At 41.6% G+C, this 23,709-nt stretch overlaps 1 protein-coding gene across 1 annotated transcript in view; it reads left to right on the top strand.

Annotated features, from left to right (window-relative positions):
• The window catches only part of ITGB3 (integrin subunit beta 3), a 112,893-nt gene extending 96,555 nt beyond the window's left edge, over positions 1-16,338 (top strand). The window contains exons 11-15 of the mRNA XM_069751334.1: positions 2,571-2,793; positions 3,848-3,951; positions 6,456-6,575; positions 12,678-12,844; positions 14,593-16,338. Of these exons, the coding sequence (XP_069607435.1) occupies positions 2,571-2,793; positions 3,848-3,951; positions 6,456-6,575; positions 12,678-12,844; positions 14,593-14,664 (686 nt within the window). The 3' untranslated portion in view covers positions 14,665-16,338. The remainder of the gene's footprint in view (positions 1-2,570; positions 2,794-3,847; positions 3,952-6,455; positions 6,576-12,677; positions 12,845-14,592) is intronic.
• Positions 16,339-23,709: the final 7,371 nt, after the last annotated feature.

Raw genomic sequence — 23,709 nt, forward strand, 5'->3', positions numbered from 1 at the left:
CATGTCTTTTACTAGAAAACAGGAAAAAAATTCCAAGTGCGGTGAAATTGCAAAAAAAGTGCAATCCCACACTTGTTTTTTGTTTGGCTTTTTTGCTAGGTTCACTAAATGCTAAAACTAACCTGCTATTATGATTCTCTAGGTCATTACGAGTTCATAGACACCTAACATGACTAGGTTATTTTTTATCTAAGTGGTGAAAAAAAATTCCAAACTTTGCTAAAAAAAAAAAAAAAAAGTGCCATTTTCCGATACCCGTAGCGTCTCCATTTTTCGTGTTCTGGGGTCGGGTTAGGGCTTATTTTTTGCGTGTCAGGCTGATGTTTTTAATGATACCATTTTTGCGCAGATACGTTCTTTTGATCGCCCGTTATTGCATTTTAATGCAATGTCGCGGCGACCAAAAAAACGTAATTCTGGCGTTTCGGATTTTTTTCTCGCTACGCTGTTTAGCGATCAGGTTAATGCTTTCTTTTAATTGATAGATCGGGCGATTATGAACACGGCGATACCAAATACGTGTAGGTTTGGTTTTTTTTTATTGTTTTATTTAGGATGGGGCGAAAGGGGGGTGATTTAAACTTTTATATTTTTTATATTTTTTTCATATTTTTACAAACATTTTTTTTTTACTTGTGCCATGCTTCAATAGCCTCCATGGGAGGCTAGAAGCTGGCATAGCCTGATCGGCTCTGCTACATAGCAGCGATCATCAGATCGCTGCTATGTAGCAGAAATGCAGGTGTGCTGTGAGCGCCGACCACAGGGGGGCGCTCACAGCAGACCTGCATCAGTAACCATAGAGGTCTCAAGGACCTCTATGGTTACCTTCCTGATGCATCGCCGACCCCCGATCATGTGACGGGGGTCGGCGATGACGTCATATCCGGCCGCCCGGCCGGATGCGGTAGTTAAATGCCGCTGTCTGTGTTTGACAGCGGCATTTAACAGGTTAATAGCGGCGGATGAATAGCGATTTCACCCGCCGCTATTGCGCGCACATGTCAGCTGTACAAAACAGCTGACATGTCGCGACTTTGATGTGGGCTCACCGCAGGAGCCCACATCAAAGGGGGATTCACGGCATGCGCAGTACTAGTACGGCGCATGTCGTGAAGGGGTTAATGAGAAAAAAAATGAACTTTTTTGAATTTACCAAATGGCTGCAATGAAATAAAGAGTGAAACATTTAAAGGGGTCTGTATACTTTCCGTACCCACTGTAGGTCTTAACTTGAATAATATAATTATGAGGGACAAGGTTGTAATTTTTGGTTTTAAAACAGGATGCAGTAGGCAGACTGTGTGGGATAATCGGGAAGGCTAAACCACTGAAGTTGTGATATTCCTCTTCTATAAACTTCATATTTGCTTCCATTGCCAAAATTCCAGTTGGATCTGTCATGTGACAATTTTCAAAGTACAAGGATTGCGCCCCGGCCAAATATCTCTGTGCCTTTGTATATAGTTATTACTCTTTTTACATTGTCAAACCAAAGTGATCAAATATGTACACTGCTATGACTTCTTTGATCCCAATTTATATTGTACACAGAACAGAATTTCATGTTGGGCCGAACAGCAAAAATCAAACACATAAAAATTGATATCATCATCTCTCTCTCCAAAGAAAATCTTATATTTATGGCTTCCAAATGACACCAAGCATGTAAAGGGAATCTGTCACAAGATTTTTACTACCTTATCTGAGAGCAGCATAATGTAGGGACAGAGACCCTGATTACAGCGATGTATCACTTAGTTTACTTGGTGGAGCAGTGATACAATCAGAGTTTTCTCTGCTGTAGATGAAGCAGAGCTCAGAAAGCTGCCCCTGCCCACAGCACCAACCCCCTTTCTATGTACATTGTATATTGACAGTAAGCTGCTAATCAATGCTGGGGGCGTGGTTGGACCAGGAGGCACTCAGGCTACTAATTCGGTAGTGATAATATCCTGCTCATAAAACACATAGCACACAGCCTAATAAGTGACTAATCACTGAAATCAGTGTCTCAGCCTCTACCCCATGCTGTCCTGGGATTACATAACAAAAACATCCTTTAAAAGAAGCAACATGTCCATTCTTCAGACAATTTCCACTACTAAGATGCTCTTTAGTTTGCAATAGAAGTCACTTGGAACTCTAAAATGACGCGTAGGCCTTTTGAGTGTTTTGTCAGTGTTTTCGCTTCTAAAAACGCAAGTGTTTTTTTCATAGTTTATTGATATTTATAAAAAAAAAGTCCAGAAACTCCCAATAAAAAGACGGCCATAAAAACTCTGAAAAACCCTTATAAAAAGTAGAAAAAGTCCTTATAAAATGATCAAAAAATTCTAACAAAATATGATTTGGGCTTACAAAACTCCAGAGAGAATGAGAGAATACAGGAGTGTTTTTTGCTTGAAAAACGGACGTTTTTAACCTTTGGAAAAAGCCGCAGTGTGAATTGTCTTGATATTTAAGTAATTTCTAAGCACATAATGTAAAGACAGGAGTTTGAGCAAAACATCTCACTTCTCTTTCCTCTATATCTATCTGCCCATACATTCTTCTTTTCTACCTTCCAGGACATGGACAGTGTAACTGCGGGGATTGTATTTGTGAGTCCGACTGGACGGGGGACTACTGTAACTGCACCACCCGCACAGACATGTGTATGTCCAGCAGTGGGCTCCTGTGCAGCGGAAGGGGGCAATGTGTCTGCGGGAAGTGCGACTGCACCCAACCTGGTTCATATGGAGACACCTGTGAAAAATGCCCAACTTGCCCAGATGCCTGTACCTTTAAGAAGTGAGTTTTATGGCATGCACCCTCTTGGCATGCAGTTTACATAACTACTCCCTGTAGCATCTTCCTACTCCTTATCAGTGTTATATTTCTTCACCGGCCTACAGATATAAATCACATATAAGTGCCTCTGGGGAAAAAAAGAGTATTGCTGCTTTTATTCATTACTCATGTTAACTACTATGGTTCCTTAAAGGGAATGTCCACCCATGAACTCAGAACAAAATAGAATAAAAATGTTCTTGTGATGGATTTCATAATAAAAGTTCATAGTGATTTAAAGGGTTACCTTCGTTTTAATTTTTATTTCATAAGTCAATAGTACACGTGAAAATAAGCAACTTTGAAATATATCTTATCAGGGAAATCTTCTTTTTTCTCCTCCGGGACTGATCTTTTAGTTTTCTAAATTTTCAATTCATGAGTAAAATCTGTATTCAGTGAAAATAAATTGTTATACTACTGAGATAGGAGATGGCAGTTCTATGTAAAAGGTGCTCTGGTGCTGGCCCCTCACTCTTCCTCCCCTCTACATAGAATGCCATCTCCTACCTCAGTAATGGGAAAGTCTGTCTTCACCCCAAATACAGATTTTGCCAGTGAAATGAGCATTTGGAAAATTAAAGATCGGTGGAAACAAGCAGATTTCTCTAATAAGATATATTACAATGATGCTTATTTTCACGTGCAACATTGATTTGTGAAATAAAAATTAAAACAGTGGTACAGAGCTGTAAATTTCATTTATATCCATAGAATTGAAATATAAAATTCACCACTAGGAGGAGATATGGAGCTTAATGCATACTGTATATGTAAAGTAGTATGCAGTAAGCTCCTGTGCTCCCTCTAGTGGTGGCTGCAGAAACACAGAACTTATCTTTCATACTTTGCACTAGTTCCTATGAGAAGCTACACACAGTTCTGTGTATATGGTGAGGGCTAACTGAATGTTACCATTAATGTACAGACAAGTTAATACAGACAATCTTTATTTTGAGTGATGTCTTATGTGGTATTTTAGTATATGTCACTGATATCTACCATTGTAAATCAGGGGCTGTGTGGAATGCAAGAAGTTTGAGCGTGGTCCATGGATTGAAGATGAATCTACGTGCAAGAGAATTTGCCGTGATGAGATCATATCTGTGACAGAGCTTGGTAAGTAATGCATCCTTTCAGAATTCGGAAGAATTGGCACGACATTGGCAGCATGAATCAGCTGTCAGGTTCCCTTTAATCTTTCCAGCAATATGACCAGTTTTTAAAAAACTGTCCTAAGTACAAGGCTCATCAAAGCATAAGTCAGCAGTGTGACACCTAAGGGTTATATTCTAAAGAAGTGGCACTAGAAAGTATGGTTGATTTATTTTTACAGAAACAGCGCCACTCATGTCCATGTTCTGTATCGGTATTGCAGCTTAGGCGCAATCACTTGATTAGAGCTGATCTGGCACTACCGATAGACAAGACTGGGGGGTTAAGTAGTGTTCAGCTACAATTAGTCGGTGACCCCTCCTGTCAGATGTATACCTCATGCTGTGATGGGTTTCTATCTTACTAGGTCTGTGAACTACTGAGGAAGACTTTAATCCTAGATTGGATGTCCAGCTCAGATCTCATTCTTTTAGCAAATAGCCACTTCAGAGAGAAAAGGACAGGAAATCTAGCGCCACCGATTGGATGTAGCAATCCTAAAAGTCAATATACTGACCTTTTAACAAGTCTTGCCATAATACTTTGGGCAAACCAAAATTTCCATTTGCAGACATGGGTTTTAGTGTGTTTGTCCCTAGTTAGTGCAAAGAGCATGAGGTCTATTTTGGCTGGATGAGAGGCCTCTGAAAGGGGGTCTAACCGGTAAAGGTTCTCCTTACCTTATGGAGAGCACTAAATTGGCGTAGGGAGACTTCTAGGCCATGTAATATTCCTCTGGGAATTTAAATATGAACATGGCCTCTTCAGAGTAGAAGAGGTTAGTGCTACTTATTGGAAGTATTGGAAGTAGCAATCCAAAATGTAAATATCGATCCTTTAAAAGGGCTTTGCCACATGGCTTAGGATAAAAATGCAAACTCCATTTTCAGATACGTGCTTTGTGGTGCTTGCCCCTCATCAGTGCAAAGCAGGAGATCTGAGTTCGCTGGGAGAGAGGCCTCTGATAGGGGTTTTCTTCTAGACAGCACCAAGGCATACAATTGTGCCTCTTCATAGAGAAGGTCAGGAACTCTAGTGCCACCTATTGGAGGTAGCAATCCTAAAAGTCAATATCAGCCCTTTAACCCCTTCATGACCTTGGGATTTTTCGTTTTTCCGTGTTCGTTTTTCACTCCTCTCCTTCCCAGAGCCATAACTTTTTTGTTTTTCCGTCAATTTGGCAATGTGAGGGCTTATTTTTTGCGGGACGAGTTGTACTTTTGAAAGACATCATTGGTTTTAGCATGTCGTGTACTAGAAAACGGGAAAAAAAATTCCAAGTGCGGTGAAATTGCAAAAAAAGTGCAATCCCACACTTGTTTTTTGTTTGGCTTTTTTGCTAGGTTCACTAAATGCTAAAACTGACCTGCCATCATGATTCTCCAGGTCATTACGAGTTCATAGACACCTAACATGACTCGGTTATTTTTTACCTAAGTGGTGAAAAAAAATTCCAAACTTTGCTAAAAAAAAAAAAAAAATTTGCGCCATTTTCCGATACCCGTAGCGTCTCTATTTTTCATGATCTAGGGTCGGTTGAGGGCTTATTTTTTGCGTGCCAAGATGACGTTTTTAATGATAGCATTTTGGTGCAGATACGTTCTTTTGATCGCCCGTTATTGCATTTTAATGCAGTGGCGGTGACCAAAAAACGTAATTCTGGCGTTTCGAATTTTTTTCTCGCTACGCTGTTTAGCGATCAGGTTAAAGCTTTTTTTTAGTTGATCGGGCGATTCTGAGCACGGCGATACCAAATATGTGTAGATTTGATATTTTTTAATTGATTTATTTTGATTGGGGCGAAAGGGGGGTGATTTAAACTTTTATATTTTTTTTAATTTTTTTCACATTTTTTTAAACTTTTTTTTTATTACTTTTGCCATGCTTCAATAGCCTCCATGGGAGGCTAGAAGCAGGCACAGCACGATTGCCTCTGCTACATAGCAGCGATCTGCTGATCGCTGCTATGTAGCAGAAATGGAGGTGTGCTGTGAGCGCCGACCACAGGGTGGCGCTCACAGCCACCGGCGATCAGTAACCATAGAGGTCTCAAGGACCTCTATGGTTACAATTCTGAAGCATCGCCGACCCCCGATCATGTGACGGGGGTCGGCGATGACGTCATTTCCGGCCGCCCGGCCGGAAGCGGTAGTTAAATGCCGCTGTCTGCGTTTGACAGCGGCATTTAACTAGTTAATAGGCGCGGGCAGATCGCGATTCTGCCCACGCCTATTACGTGCACATGTCAGCTGTTCAAAACAGCTGACATGTCCCGTCTTTGGTGCGGGCTCACCACGGAGCCCTGCATCAAAGCAGGGGATCTGACCTCGGACGTACTATCCCGTCCGAGGTCAGAAAGGGGTTAAAGGGCCTAGTCAGATGACTTAGGGTAAGAAATATACCAGAAACTCTATTTATTTGTAGACACATGTTTGAGGTGTTTATTTCTTTTCCTTTTTCGCCTCCAGTTGACAATGGGAAGAATGCAGTAAACTGCACCTATAAGGACGAGAATGACTGTGTGGTCCGGTTCCAGTACCATGAGGACTCCAGTGGGAAGTCTCTATTGTATGTCATTAATGAAGCAGGTAAGCATGCGACATCTAGTAAGAGTTTTCCACTATTGTCCTTCAGAACAAGCCATATATGACCGTGACCATCAGAACATAACTTATAGTAAAAATTAATAATGCATTGACATACAGCTGGATATAACGGAGTAGACTTGTATTTTTGCTTTCCAGCATTTATAAAAAAGCACATTGTTTATTATGATCAGACATTAGGTGGTCACATTCGAGCTGTGAAGTCGTCAGCTGTGGAAAGAAACTTTACTATCATTTGTTTCAGGATTTAACTTGTTGGTAAAGTTTACTTTTGGAAGGTACAGGTTTGCTTGAAGGGATAAAGCGAGGCTTACAAGAAATGCTCCCTGTAAAAACTATGCAAATTAGCCTTCTAAAGAAAAGAAAATGGTCTCTTTAGTGGCATCTGTAGTTAGTCACCCTGTAAGTCCACCAGGGCTATTAAACGGAACCATGGATGGCAGAGTTTCTGGCTTTTTGCTCCTCATCAGCACAGAGAAGTTTTCCAGTTGGCGGAGGTGTCCTTGAAAAAGTTGCTGGATTGGTAAAATCTAAATCCATAGCCCCAAGTCGTCATCTGTTCTTTTTGCGCTGGATGATTTCATGCCAGATTCATCAAAATCACACGTGGTGTAAATTTTGTGCAAATTCAAAAAAATATTTGTTCGCTCTTTTGCTTGTTTGGCGCCTTTTCAGAGTTAAAAGTCACATAATCCTTTAACTTTATGCATGGTACTCTTTAACTGTGCAAAAAAAAGTAAAAAAAATAACTACAAAAAATACGACAGGGGAGGGTAAATGGAGTACATTTGTGCAAAATGTACCAAAAAAATTGCACATTTTTTTAAAGTTGGAAATGATGGATGAGAAAGTAACAGCCGCCCCCACAGAGAAGACAGTGTGATTCGGCCGGTCCCAAATGCAGTCATGTGGAGGCGGAACAGACTGCTGAAAACAGCAGAAGACAGTGACCGGTGGGTATTTTACTGGACTCATTACACATACTGTACATATGATTTCTAACACAGGGGAAAAAATGAAAAAATCTCCGGACTGCTCCTTCAATATCCAGCTTGTAGGTGACTGGCGATGTTAAAAAGGATTTTTAGTCTAGAAATTAAGTAGGAAATTATTTATAATTCCCACCCACAGCCGCAGACTCTTACATGTCCCAGATGCCGGGAGGGAGGTGCGTGAGAAAAACATAAACTCTACTGGAATTCATCCTGCTCCTTCTAATGGGCTGCATCAAAAATCCAGAGACTGGGCTCTTAACCCTTGGCCAGCTGGTACAGCAGATCAGCTCCTACATGAGATCTGTTAGGACTATAATAGTATGGCTGAAGCTGTAACAAGGCAAGAAAGTGAGGACAAGATTTCAATCCTTGATTTCCTTTCTAATCACACTGAATAACATACTGGCTGATACGAGCCTATCTCCGACAGTCCCATACAGAATGAATAGAGCGGAGGAGTTCATGCTCAGCCACAGCTCCATTCCAACAGCTCATCACAGAGTCCTATGTAAATACCCTCCATCGTGGTATATATGTCCCTCATCCTGGCCCCATTCTGGTATATATATGCCCTCCATCCTGGTATATACAGTATGTCCCTCATCCTAGCCTAGTCCTGGACCCATTCTGGCATGTTTGTTACACTTAAATGTTTCAGATCACCAAACAAATTTAAATATTAGACAAATATAACACAAGTAAACACAAAATGCAGTTTTTAAATTAAGGTATTTATTATTAAGGGAATAAGAAATCTAAACCTACAGGACTCTGTGTGAAAAAGTGATTGTGCCCTCTTAAAACATAAATTAACTGTGGTTTATCAGATCTTTGGGAAGCTGAGTTCAAACTCCCTAGCCACACACAGGCCTGATTACTGCCACAGCTGTTCTCAAACAAGAAATCACTTAAATAGGACCTGCCTGACAAAGTGAAGTAGGCCAAATGTTCCTCAAAAGCTAGACATAAGAATTTCTGGAACAAATGAGAAACTAAAGTAATTGACATCTATCAGTCTGGAAAAGGTTATAAAGCCATTTCTCAAGCTTTCGGATTCCAGCAAATCACTGTGAGAGCCATTATCCACAAATTCCGAAAACATGGAACAGTGGTGAACCTTCCTAGTAGTGGCTGGTCGACCAAAATTACCCCAAGAGCACAGCGACTACTCATCCAAGAGGTCACAAAAGATCCCACAACAACATCCAAAGAACTGCAGGCCTCACTTGCCTCAGTAAAGGTCAGTGTTACATGGCCCACCATAAGAAAGACACTGGGCAAAAATGGCCTGCATGGCAGAGTTCCAAGACGAAAACCACTGCTGAAAAATAAGAACATAAAGTGGACTGACAAGACAAAAGTTGAACTTTTTGGAAGGTGTATGTCCCATTACATCTGGAATAGACATAACATCATACCAACATTAAAATATCGTGGTGGTAGTGTGATGGTCTGGGGCTGTTTTGCTGCTTCAGGATCTGGAAAACTGGCTGTGGTAAATGGAACCATGATTTCTGATGTCTACCAAAAAGTCCTGAAGGAGAATGTCAGGCTATCTGTTTGCGACCCCAAGCTAAAGCGGACTAGGGTTATGCAGCAGGACAATGATACAAAGCACACCAGCAAATCAATCTCTGAATGGCTTAAGGAAAACAAAATTAAGACTTTGGAGTGACCTAGTCAAAGTCCTTATCTTAATCAGATTGAGATGCTGTTGCATGACCTTAAAAAGGCGGTTTCATGCTTGGAAACTCTCCAATGTGGCTGAATTACAATAATTCTGCAAAAGATGAGTGACCAAAATTCCTCGAGCGTTGTAAAAGACTCATTGCCAGTTATCGCAAATGCTTGATTACAGTTGTTGCTGCTAAGGGTGACCCAACCAGCTATTAGGTTTAGGGGCAATCACTTTTTCCCACAGACTCCTGTAGGTATGGATTTTTTTTTTTAAAGACCGTCATTTAAAAACTGCATTTTGTGTTTATTTGTGTTATCTTTGTCTAATAAACAATTATACTCATATTTCCTCCACTCCCTCGCCACGCAGTATTTAAGATGCTACCATTACATGCTACCAGCATGCCTGATTGCAAGACTAAACTAAATAGGTTCTCAAAACATGCAAGAAGTGAGTTTGAGTAAATAGCAGAATTATAAATACAGCTCTGGAGATAGGTAATGCAGTGTATTTGCAAAGTACCGTATTTTTTTGACTATAAGACGCACTTTTTTCCTAAAAATTTTTTGGGGAAAATGGGGGTGCCTCTTATAGTCGGAGTATAATTAGAAATTCTGTGGCAGCAGCAGGAGCTGAGCGATTCCTGTATGACGATCGCACTCCCTTCCCAGGCTCATGCGGCAGGTTCAGCGGTGGTGCTCTGTGGTATGGAGGGCTCCGTCAGCATTTAGTGAAAGCCCAGAGGCCCCAAAACATCCATTGTTGCGATGCGGAGGCCTCCGAGAAAATGGCCGCCGGGGGTGGTGCATGCTCAGATTGAGATCTCGAGATCACGTGTCCCAAGATATCAGGACGAGATCTCATTGCTAATATCTCAATCTGCTGCGATGCGGCGGCCTTCAGGAAAATGGCCGCCGGGGGCAGCGCATGCTCAGATTGAGATCTCGTCCTGAGATCTTGGGAGATGTGATCTCGGGCTGGCGTTCATTTTCCCGAAGGCCACCGCATCGCAGCAATGGATGTGCGGTGGCCTCCGGGCTTTCACAAAATGCCAGCGGAGCCCCCCCGCACCACAGAGCACCACCACCGCACCAGCCGAACCTGCTGCACCTGCTGAACTTGCTACACCTGCCAAACCAGCCTGGGATGGGATTAGCCAGATGCCACTGCGCCAGCCGCACCAGCCTGGGACCACTGAACACCCCCTGTGACCACACTCCACCAGTGCTTCCGATTTCGCCCGGAAAGCTGAATTAGGACCCTGATAAGATAAGATGGACACCCATTTTACACATTTTTTTCCCCTATTTTCCTTCTGAAAATTTGGGGTGAGTCTTATGGTCTGGTGTGTCTTATAGTCTGAAAAAATACAGTAAATGTATTATTTAGATTAATTCTATTTGTAATCTGAAAATGATTGACTTAGGCCCATTCAAAAGTCAATTTTTCTCATATGATATGTGTTCCGTGTTTTTAACAGACTGAAAATCTACCAAACACAGTCCATTCACCATTGTCTGCAAAAAAAATGGGCAGAGCAATCATGATTTTATTTAAGCATAAGAGATGCCATATTGATGGTAAAAAATGGACACATAGACCAAAAGTGGATGAAAATCAGATCCAGCGCATTAAAAAAATGACATTCTTGTTTTACATAAGCTATAAAATGAGCACCAATAACAATAATTGCCCATGTTTCCTCTTCTCTCCCATCAATGAGAATTGTAGTGATTGTAGAGGTAATAGTAGTAGAGAATCTAGTAATAAAGGAAGTCATCCTTGTGGTGTCTGGCTTCATGTCTCCATGTCGCAGACATTTTTTAAAATCTAATTTTTTTCTTGGATGGAACATTATGAAACTTTGCAACTAACTTTATTAGGGAATTTATCTTAGTTCCTATAAGTGATAAGTGGCATCTAAACCCTGATTTTCCCCAGTCTATTTGCCTGCTTCAACTGCATTATTATTAGAACACACTCACTTGGAGTACAGATGATGGCAGTGAAGGGCCAGCCCCTGTCTCCTCCTCTGTGTGTTAAGCTAATCAAAACAATTTCCTGCAGCAGCTTATTGAGACACAGGAGCTGACCATTTCACTGCTATCATTGGTACTCCAAATTAGTACATTCTGATATCAGTTCAGGGATTTGCAATGTTTCATAACTTTCCATACTTTACAAATTTATAAAAATTAAATTAAAGTTTAGTTACTCTTTTAATATAGAGCTCTGACAAAAATTAAGAGACCACTGCAAAATGTTCAGTTTGTCTGATTTTTCTCTTCATAGGTATATTTTTGAGTAAATTGTTCCTTCATTCTATAAACTTCTGACAACATGTCTCTGAATTTCCAAGCAATAAATTTTGTATTTTTTTTTTTAAAAGGAGAAATGGTCAAAATTAAAAAAAATCCAGTGCTTTCAGACCTCAAATAATGCAAAGAAAACAAGTTTGTAATCATTTAGAAACAACAATACTAATGTTTTAACTCAGGAAGAGTTCAGAAATCAATATTTTGTGGAATAACCATGATTTTTAATCACAGCTTTCATGTGTCTTGGCATGCTTTTCACCAGTCTTTCACACTGCTTCTGGCGCAAAAATGTAAGCATTTCTTCTTTGCTTGATGGCTTGTGACTATCCATCATCCTCTTGATTACATTCCAGAGGTTTTCAATGGGGTTCAGGTCTGGAGATTGGGCTGGCCATAACAGGGTTTTGATGAGGTGGTCTCTTAATTTTTGCCAGAGCTGTATATTTTTAAGGAAGTTAAAGGGTCTGTGTAGCAATGGAAACAAAGTAGATGTCATTGTCAAGGTTGCACCTGTCAGTGTGTCTGGGATGCAGTTACTGACAGTTCAGCCGTCCAGTCTGGTACAGGGGCGTAGCGAAGCTGTCAGTACTTTGATTCACTTCTCAGTCATCCAGTTTGGTGCAGGAGCATGCTGAGCTGTCAGTGTGTTGATTGACAGCTCGGCCGTCCAATGTGAGAATGGGAGGCACTAGCTGTCTCCATGTGTTCATTGTCCCAGATGATTGCCAGCCTATTTAACTGGGCTGTTACTCCCAGACCTCTGCCAGATGTACATTCAGCTCCTGTGTAGTTTGTCTCTCTGTGCCTTGTGTTCTGTTTGTAGATCTTTTGTTGCCTGACCTTGGACCACGTTCTGACCACCCTTCTGTTTAACTTCTTCTGCTCTGATCTGCTATATTCCTGATATTATGACATTATCTGACCATTCCTTTGTCTCTTCCTTCTGTTTATGATGTACTTTCCTGGCTTTTGACCTCGGATTTCTTGACTATCCTAACTCACGGTTTGGCCGTGAGAAGTGACTCAGCATCACAGTTATATCTTTCATTTTCACACTTCACTTACATACTTAATATCCCTTTTTTACACACAGAATGTCCTCAGGGTCCTGACATCCTTGTGGTTTTAATGTCAGTCATGGGTGCCATTTTGCTTGTGGGATTGGTGGCGCTGCTAATTTGGAAGCTGCTCATTACCATTCATGACCGACGTGAATTTGCCAAATTTGAAGAGGAGAGATCAAAAGCTAAGTGGGACACGGTAAGAATGAGAACCATACTATTAACAAATAATTTATGGGTAAAAAGAAAAAAAAACTAAATTTTTCACCATGGCAGCCATAGTCTGATTACAGCTGCAGCTTTGTAACAATCAGTCAGTGCAAAACTTTTTTCCCATAGTGAAGTATGATGGGATTTTCTTCTGCAAAGACTCTTAGCGTGGCAAATGCACATTTTCTGATGAGAGATGAACCGAGCTCCAATTAATGGGTAAAGCGTAAAGTCAGGACTCAGCCCTTGGGGTAGAAAGACTTCCTGCCATTATGTGGACATTTCCATTATGCTGCTGATTAGGATAATTTTGCTGGTATTTTTCTGGGGAAACTTCTCCAGAAAGTTAGTCACGTAATGTTAAGTGCATCTATGCCTTTAAGAAATTGGAGATTTTGCACCCATTTCGTTATGTCATCGAAACTGTTGCTTTTATTTCCTGTGTGCAGGAGGATGATTGAATCAACAGGTGTAATTAAAGAAGCACTCCCATCATAATTTTTATTTTCTTAATTTTCTGCAGGCATTATATTATATAGCAAAATGTAAAAAGAGGAAATCTCTTTTCAGTGCATGAGTCATAATTGGAACTACAATTTTACATCACTCCCCATTGTTCTTTTCTGATCTCTTGGAGAACAAAGCATGCAATAGAAATCACATGAAAGAATTTAAAACAGCAATAGAAGTGTACTGACATTTCAAGCAGAGGAGGGAAGCAGAGCTGTGTGTCATTACAAATACTTCTGTATCTGTAGCTCTCATCCCACAGCACTGTCACTGTCAGGTGCAGAGGTGTTAGTAATGACACACTGCTCAGCTCTACTCCCCTGCCCCGCAGTGAGATCAGTGAGGAGAGCAGGGCTGTGTGTCATTACATGTCTCACACAGAGACATCTGGGTCTGACATTCTCTTGGGATGTGCTCTTTTTTTTAATCCCTGCATGATGCTTCCTGCTTATGTCAATGTCCTCCAGGGGAAAAAGTAACCACATCCAGAGAAGAATCTCTTCTAATGGCCCCTTGGTTGAAGCGGAAATTAGAATCAAAACTTTATAGGCCAATATCTCTGCAACTGAGATGAGAAATTAAAAACTAAAACACGTTTCCCTCAGCTCTGCAGCCACTATTCCATGTTGTGGCCAGTTTAACAAAAAATACAATTTCTCCTGCATAAAATAAGGCCGCAGTACAACTATTAAAAATGGAGAGGCAAAATCTGAAAAAGTAAAAAATTCTGTTCATCATGGCCCTTTCAGGCCTGGGTATTAAAGGACTAATTCATTATTGTAAGAGTATGTCCACGCAGATATTTTGATGAGTTTTTTTTATTAGATCTTAACCAAACTTATCTTTCAAAGACTTTTTTTGTCCATTCTTAAGAGAAATCCACTTGAGTGGGGAGGTTTTTTGAGTGTTTTTGAAAATGCTTGGTGTAAGAAAAGACAGGGCATGCCACTTATATGAAGTGGCTCCTGATGGAATCGCCAATGAAAAGGTTGCAAACAATATTTCCGAAAGAAAAAAAACTCTTCAAAAACTTCTTTAAAAAAAAAAAAAAACTCCCCGAAAATGAATGCTTCCTGAAGTGGTTTCTGCTTGAAAAACTCAACGTTTGTGAATGCCTTGAAAAATTCAGTGTACATATAGTCTAAGGGGAGCTGAGAGGATGTCTTTGTTATGAAACACACGAGTGATGAAGCTAGTTGCCTCCTACTAACAGTTTTCTTGTTTCAGGCTCACAACCCGCTGTACAAAGGCGCCACGTCCACCTTCACCAACATAACATATCGTGGGAACCCAGAGTGATCGAAGCCACTGAAGAGTAGATGGACTAATGTGGGAAAGGACTAGAGCCCCTACTGTGAAGCCCCATACATTGCTGAGCTACTGTGGAGCAAGTGCCACCACCATGTGCTCCTCAGCACGTCTAGTACAACTGTACCAGATATAACAGGCCCCGGGGCTTTGCTGGAATAGTTACATCCCCGCACAGCTCTGATTGTGTCTATACTTCTGTGACCTTGACTCGCTGACACATCTTGGCTCTGAGCACTGAAACCTTATTTGCTCCAGCAAGATAGAAGACGATTTTTTTTGTATAGAAATCCAACAGGTATCTCAGGAATGCCATCCCCGCATCACATGGCAGACCCCGGCCCAAACAGGACAAAACTTGTTTTCTCTCCACCCTTAGGGCGAATCAACGGAATAACGAAAGGTTGCGTCTTTCACATCTTAGCTATCAGAGAAAACTTTGATGGGACATAGAATTTGTAAAACGTCCATTCACATTGGATTCACCAGGTATAGGGAGTATTGTTTAAGGTGTTTTCTATGAAGCTAGAGAGTTTCAACAAAGTAGAAGAATCCTTAAGATGTGCCTCAATAGAGGCCGAAAACAAGGCAGGTTCCCCAAGTCGCTGCCTGACCAGTGGTGTAACCAAAAGCTCTCAGGTCCCAATGCAAAAAATCCAGCAGGGCTCCCAACTATCAAAGGGGTTGTCCACCTCCTGGATCACTTTTGTCTTACTTAATCGCATACATTTTGGGCTAAAAATCATTTTTATTACGTTTCATTAAACATTTTGCAAGGTTTGGCTTTTACAGACTTTCTTTCCCGGCACATTGAAATTGAATGTGGTCTGTGATTATGAATTAGCTGAAAAAAAGCTCAGAAAGGACAGATGAAAGAGTTAAAAACTCTCACTTTGGACCATCAGGACCAGCTCACTGTAAGATCCTCAGTTAACCCATTCTGCAGCCAGCAACTCTGCAAAATTGTTTAACGAAACCTAGTTTCAAAAAGGATTTTCAGCCAAAAATGTAAGTAGTAAAAAAAACAACTTTTAATAGTATTGGTCTTGTCGTTTGGGCAAAGGAACATTTTTGAGCCTTTTGTAGAACCCAGGTTCAACTGCAACCTCTGCACCCTCTTATAGTTACACCCCTGCCACTGACTAGATCCATTGGGGTGATATTCTACCTTATTATTTGTACAGGCCACAGATGCCCAGTTTCTCAGTGTTATATAAATCTGTCTTTCCTTCTGTAATTTTTCTTAAAGGGAACCTGTCAGCACATTTAAAAAATAGTGGTACGGCTGTATAAACAGGCGCTTGTGCCCCAATTTAAAATAAAAAAAATCCTTTTTTGTAGAGATCTAATGGGAAATCAAGAATAGATGCCATATGCAAATCAGACTGGAAGTGCGCAGGGGGCGTGTCAATGCACTTAGAACGCTTCTTCCACTGACACCGACGCCCCCAGAGCACATCTGGCCGATTTGCATATAGCTTCTACACTAGATTTCTCATGACTGGTACATCGGATGGATCTCTACAGAAAATAATGTTTTTTTTTGGAGATTAGAGCCTATAGAGCCATACTACTTCCATATGTAAAAAAAGATTTCACTTTCACAAGCAACAGTCATTTTGCCATATCCACAATCTATGTCATATATAAAGAGCTGAAAACTGGCATCAGCGTGTTTGTGTCTCCAAGGATGTGATTAGAACCATTGCTTACATGTCAAGCCAGCACAACAAGAACCACTAGTGTGAATTCAGCCTTAGTGAACGTCATCTTACAGGCCATTCTGCTGTGATGACCGATCATCCCCTCCATCCTGACATAACTCAAAAGTTCGATTTCACTGTACCAGTTTATTTCTATTGTAGAACAATGATAAACTGTTTTTTTTGTGTGCAAAAAATGCTCAGGTGTTCTTTTTTCTGTATATCAAGGCTCAATACCTTCCTGTAATACCTCCACACTAATGGCGTCTGCTGGGTGATAGTGAATATGGACCTGTAGGGGGACAGGATTTCCTGCCTTTGGTTGTGCTGCCACCCAGTGGACAATTTGCAGACAATTCTTCCGCCTGGAAAATTCGCAACTGGTTGTGACATTAAAATCTGCTGTATTTCTATGTAACTGACATGTCAGGAGCATGCAGAGCTGAAACACAGCGGATAGAAATAAAGGGGTGGGTTATTAGGAGGCAAATTTTTAAAGTAATTGTTCTTTGGGACGTTTGATAAGTTTGGCGCACACGTCTGTCTAGAAATATTACTCCACTTTTTATGCCAATCCCGCGTTCTGGAGTAAGTTTGCGACTTTTTTTTTCTTTAAATTGCAATTTAAAAATCTAGGTAAAAACTCATTTGCATAGCTAGCCATGATCAAACATTGCAAAAAGGTTAGAAAAAAAAGATTTGGGAAAAAAACATGATGTGTGCCTAAATTTGATTTTTTTTTTTTTTTTTTTTAAATTTCACACAACGGAAATATGGGGCAAAAAGCTCAATACGTGCCATGCAGATGGTTACAATACTTTAAAGAGAATAATTAGATTATTAACAGTCCTGTCCCTCAGTAAGGGTATGTGCACACACCGTCTTTTTCAGTATGCTGCAGCGGAAGCCTGAAAATAAGATCAGAAAATGCTCAGAAGAATGTAACAAAGACTTGCTGCTCATATGTTCAGGCTTCTGAATGTCTTTTAAAAGTTGAAGTTTCTAAAAACACCAAGAAATGTCATTTCCATTCCTCTGATGTTATCTGCTAGGAAGACACTCTGAAATTTATAATGCAAGTCAATGAGAAGGTTGAAAAGATGCCCTGATGCCTTTTGGAGCATCAAAAAGTGTTTACTAGCGGTTTCTTCAGTATTTATTGGAGAGAAAAGAAAAACGAGAGTAAAAAAAAAAGGCATCACAAAAATCATGGGAAAACCTCCGAAAAATGCAAAAACCGAGGCATGCCCATTTTTGATCCAAGTCATGGATCAAACCTTCCCTCTTCTCTTCCTGCTCAGATCATTGATTCCATGTGCTCTCCGTATATATCTGTTTAGTCTGTAGGAGCTAAAAAGCAAACGCAATGCCACACAGACCAAAGTAACGAGAAATTATACAAAGGCGTGGGAAAAATATGGCTTTATTCATGAAATGCCTATGATTACACAACAATCAAGGAAATAAATATATATGTATTTTAAAAACAACACTAATCCAATAATAAATAATGACGCGTAGTGACAGGATATAAAAGGCTGTATATATCTCTCTTTACAGCAATGGCACCCCCAAAAATTTTTTTTTACCAGGATTACATTCAAAGTGGGCTGCACAAAAAAATACTATAACTAAAAGAGTGCAAAAAAAACAAAAATCACTTTACACAAAAAGACAACCATGTGCAATACTGCAATTAAAGTGACAAAGTGCAAAAATAAAAAGAAAAAAACTTTTTTTTCTGTATAATGCTGTTGCACAACCGTGTAAATGCTTATATATATATATATATATATATATATATAATAAAAAATTATTGAAAAGAATGTAATCCTGGTAAAAAAAATTTTTGGGGGTGCCATTTGTTATGATAAGGTAATTCAGTACCACAATGGACATAGAGGTCAGAGCACATACAGTGACCTGACAATAACCCAAAAACATTGAACGAGCTCTGAGACGTGGGAACTCTGCTGACCGCAATCCCTAATCCTCTCCAACCACACTAGAGGCAGCCGTGTATTGCGCCTAACTCTCCCTATGCAACTCGGCACAGCCTGAGAAACTAGCTAGCCTGAAGATAGAAAATAAGCCTACCTTGCCTCAGAGAAATACCCCAAAGGAAAAGGCAGCCCCCACATATAATGACTGTGAGTTAAGATGAAAAGACAAACGTAGAGATGAAATAGATTTAGCAAAGTGAGGTCCGACTTTCTGAACAGAGTGAGGATAGGAAAGGTAACTTTGCGGTCAACACAAAACCCTACAAAAACCACGCAAAGGGGGCAAAAAGACCCTCCGTACCGAACTAACGGCACGGAGGTACACCCTCTGCGTCCCAGAGCTTCCAGCAAGCAGGAAAAAACAAATAGACAAGCTGGACAGAAAAAAAAAAAAAAACAAAATAGCAAAGCAGAACTTAGCTATGCAGAGCAGCAGGCCACAGGAACGATCCAGGAGGAAACAGGTCCAATACTAGAACATTGACTGGAGGCCAGGATCAAAGCACTAGGTGGAGTTAAATAGAGCAGCACCTAACGACTTCACCACATCACCTGAGGAAGGAAACTCAGAAGCCGCAGTACCACTTTCCTCCACCAACGGAAGCTCACAGAGAGAATCAGCCGAAGTACCACTTGTGACTACAGGAGGGAGCTCTGCCACAGAATTCACAACAGTACCCCCCCTTGAGGAGGGGTCACCGAACCCTCACCAGAGCCCCCAGGACGACCAGGATGAGCCATATGAAAGGCACGAACAAGATCGGGAGCATGGACATCAGAGGCAAAGACCCAGGAATTATCTTCCTGAGCATAACTGTTGTGAGTTCTGTTTTTGGGCTCCCTCTGGTGGTTACTGGTGGTACTGGGTGACTTGTGTTCTCTGCGGTCTTTGGTGTCCACCTGTTCCATCAGGATATGGGAGTTTCCTATTTAGCCTGGCTTTCTTGTCATTTCCTGGCCGGCTATCAATGTAATCAGTGTGTCTTTTTACCTCTGCTACCCGCTTCTGTAATCTTCAGGACAAGCTAAGTTTTGATTTTCCTGTTCCACGTTTTGCTTTATTTTTGTCTTGTCCAGCTTGCAGATATGTGATTTCTTGTTGCTGGTTGCTCTTGTGGGCTGAAATTACTCCTCATGTTCCATGAGTTGGCACATGAGTTCAAGTAATTTCAGGATGGTTTTTTGAAGGGTTTTTCGCTGACCGCGCAGTTCACTTTTGTATCCTCTGCTATCTAGCTTTAGCGGGCCTCATTTTGCTGAATCTGTTTTCATAACTACGTATGTGCTTTCCTCTCATTTCACCGTTATTACATGTGGGGGGCTGCTATTTCTGTGGGGTGTTTCTCTGGAGGCAAGAGAGGTCTGTGTTTCTTCTAATAGGGGGAGTTAGTTCTTCGGCTGGCGCGAGACGTCTAGAATCATCGTAGGCACGTTCCCCGGCTACAGCTAGTTGTGTGTTAGGTTCAGTATCGCGGTCAGCTCAGGTTCCATCACCCTAGAGCTTGTTTTGCTTTTGTGCTTGTCCTTTTGTGATCCCCTGTCATTGGGATCATGACAGTATAGCCGGCCCGAAAGTGGTAATCGTATTGGCTGAAGTAGGAGGAAAAGTAGTCTGAGGAAGTTTTTTTTTTTCCCTCTCCCAGAGGTTGCTGCCTAGCCTTAATTGCAGCCTGGCTGCTTCTATCCTCCTCTTAATCCTTGAATGGCTCTGACCTCAGCTGTTTATCATGGACGTCCAGAGTTTGGCTTCCAGCCTGAACAATCTTGCTGCTAAGGTTCAAAATATACAAGATTTTGTTGTACATGCTCCTATGTCTGAACCTAGAATTCCTATCCCAGAGTTTTTTTCTGGAGATAGATCTAGTTTTCTGAATTTTAGGAACAATTGCAAGTTGTTTCTTTCATTGAAATCTCGTTCCTCTGGAGACCCTCCTCAGCAGGTCAAGATTATTATATCTTTCCTGCGGGGTGACCCTCAGAATTGGGCATTTGCATTGGCACCAGGGGATCCTGCGTTGCTTAATGTGGATGCGTTTTTTCTGGCATTGGGTTTGCTCTATGAGGAACCAGGATTCAGGCTGAAAAAGCTTTATTGGCTCTCTCTCAGGGGCAAGATGAAGCAGAAATATATTGTCAGAAATTTCGGAAATGGTCGGTGCTTACTCAGTGGAATGAGCGCGCTCTGGCTGCAAAATTCAGAGATGGCCTTTGTGAAGCCATTAAAGATGATATGGTGGGGTTCCCGGCGCCTACAGGTCTGAATGAGTCCATGACTATGGCTATTCAGATTGATCGGCGTTTACGGGAGCACAAACCTGTGCACCATTTGGCGGTGTCTTCTGAACAGGCACCTGAGACAATGCAATGTGATAGAATTCAGTCCAGAAGTGAACGGCAAAACTATAGGCGGAAAAATGGGTTGTGTTTTTATTGTGGTGATTCAGCTCATGTTATATCAGCATGCTCTAAACGCACAAAAAAGGTTGATAAGTTTGCTGCCATTGGTACTTTACAGTCTAAGTTCATTCTGTCTGTGACTCTGATTTGTTCTTTATCATCCATTTCCGTCGATGCCTATGTGGATTCAGGCGCTGCCCTGAGTCTTATGGATTGGTCATTTGCCAATCGCTGTGGGTTTAGTCTGGAGCCTCTGGAAGTTCCTATTCCTTTGTAAGGAATTGACTCTACACCTTTGGCTATGAATAAACCTCAGTACTGGACACAAGTGACCATGCATATGACTCCCGTTCATCAGGAGGTGATTCGCTTCCTGGTACTGTATAATTTACATGATGTCTTAGTGCTTGGTCTGCCATGGTTACAAACTCATAACCCAGTCCTGGACTGGAAAACAATGTCTGTGTTAAGCTGGGGATGTCAGGGGGTTCATGATGATGCACCTCCGATTTCTATCGCTTCATCTACTCCTTCTGAGGTTCCTGTATTTTTGTCTGATTATCGGGATGTTTTTGAGGAGCCTAAGCTCAGTTCGCTTCCTCCTCACAGGGATTGCGATTGTGCTATAGATTTGATTCCTGGCAGTAAGTTTCCTAAAGGTCGTTTGTTCAATCTGTCTGTGCCAGAGCATGCTGCTATGCGGAATTATGTTAAGGAGTCCTTGGAAAAGGGACATATCCGTCCATCTTTGTCCCCTTTGGGAGCAGGTTTTTTTTTCGTGGCCAAGAAAGATGGTTCCTTGAGGCCTTGTATAGATTATCGTCTTTTGAATAAGATTACAGTCAAATATCAGTATCCTTTGCCATTGTTGACTGATTTGTTCGCTCGCATTAAGGGGGCTAGATGGTTCACTAAGATTGATCTTCGGGGTGCGTATAATCTTGTGCGGATAAGGCAGGGTGATGAGTGGAAAACCGCATTTAATACGCCTGAGGGCCATTTCGAGTATTTGGTGATGCCTTTTGGACTTTCTAATGCTCCTTCTGTCTTCCAGTCCTTTATGCACGATATTTTCCGTGAATATCTGGATAAATTTATGATCGTGTATTTGGATGATGTTTTGGTTTTTTCAGATGACTGGGAGTCCCATGTTCAGCAGGTCAGGAAGGTGTTTCAGGTCCTGCGGGCCAATTCTTTGTTTGTAAAGGGTTCAAAGTGTCTCTTTGGAGTCCAGAAGATTTCTTTTTTGGGGTATATTTTTTCCCCTTCTACTATTGAGATGGATCCCGTCAAGGTTGAGGCTATTTGTGACTGGACGCAGCCTACATCTCTTAAGAGTCTACAGAAGTTCTTGGGCTTTGCTAATTTTTATCGTCGTTTCATAGCTAATTTTTCTAGTATTGTTAAACCTTTGACGGATTTGACTAAGAAGGGTGCTGATGTTGCGGATTGGTCTCCTGCGGCTGTGGAGGCCTTTCAGGAACTTAAGCGCCGGTTTTCTTCCGCTCCTGTGTTGCGTCAGCCAGATGCGTCGCTTCCTTTTCAGGTTGAGGTTGATGCTTCCGAGATTGGAGCGGGGGCGGTTTTGTCGCAGAGAAGCTCCGATGGCTCAGTGATGAAGCCATGTGCGTTCTTTTCTAGAAAATTTTCGCCCGCTGAACGGAATTATGATGTTGGTAATCGGGAGCTTTTGGCCATGAAGTGGGCATTTGAGGAGTGGCGTCATTGGCTTGAGGGTGCTAGACATCGTGTGGTGGTCTTTACTGATCACAAAAATCTGATGTACCTTGAGTCTGCCAAGCGTCTGAATCCTAGACAGGCTCGTTGGTCACTGTTTTTCTCCCGTTTCAATTTTGTGGTTTCATACCTGCCAGGTTCAAAGAATGTGAAGGCGGATGCTCTTTCTAGGAGTTTTGTGCCTGACTCCCCTGGAAATTCTGAGCCTACTGGTATCCTGACGGATGGGGTGATTTTGTCGGCTGTCTCTCCAGACTTGCGACGTGTTTTGCAGGAGTTTCAGGCGGATAAACCTGATTGTTGTCCGCCTGAAAGACTGTTTGTTCCGGATAATTGGACCAGTAGAGTCATCTCCGAGGTCCATTCTTCTGCGTTGGCAGGTCATCCTGGAATATTTGGTACTAGAGACTTGGTGGCCAGGTCTTTTTGGTGACCTTCCTTGTCGAGGGATGTGCGTTCTTTTGTGCAGTCTTGTGAAGTTTGCGCTCGGGCTAAGCCTTGCTGTTCTCGGGCCAGTGGATTGTTGTCACCTTTGCCTATCCCAAAGAGGCCTTGGACGCACATTTCCATGGACTTTATTTCGGATCTTCCTGTCTCTCAAAAAATGTCCGTTATCTGGGTTGTGTGTGACCGCTTTTCTAAGATGGTTCATCTTGTACCCTTGCCTAAGTTACCTTCCTCCTCTGAGTTGGTCCCTCTGTTTTTTCAGAACGTGGTTCGTTTGCATGGTATTCCGGAGAACATCGCTTCTGACAGGGGATCCCAGTTTGTGTCTAGATTTTGGCGGACGTTCTGTGCTAAGATGGGCATTGATTTGTCCTTTTCGTCTGCATTCCATCCCCAGACGAATGGCCAGACTGAACGAACTAATCAGACCTTAGAAACTTATTTAAGGTGTTTTGTTTCTGCTGATCAAGATGACTGGTTTACCTTTTTGCCGCTTGCCGAATTTGCCCTTAATAATCGGGCTAGTTCTGCTACCTTGGTTTCTCCTTTCTTTTGTAATTCGGGGTTTCATCCTCGTTCTTCCTCTGGTCAGGTGGAGGGAGAATTGGAGTATGTTGTGGAGAAGATCTTGGATTCTCGTGTTTCCAGACGGAAGCTCCAGTATTTGGTCAAGTGGAAGGGTTATGGTCAGGAGGATAATTCTTGGGTGGTTGCCTCTGATGTTCATGCTGCCGATTTGGTCCGTGCAT

The sequence above is a fragment of the Ranitomeya imitator genome, chromosome 2 (genome assembly GCF_032444005.1).
Source record: "Ranitomeya imitator isolate aRanImi1 chromosome 2, aRanImi1.pri, whole genome shotgun sequence".
Taxonomy (NCBI): domain Eukaryota; kingdom Metazoa; phylum Chordata; class Amphibia; order Anura; family Dendrobatidae; genus Ranitomeya; species Ranitomeya imitator.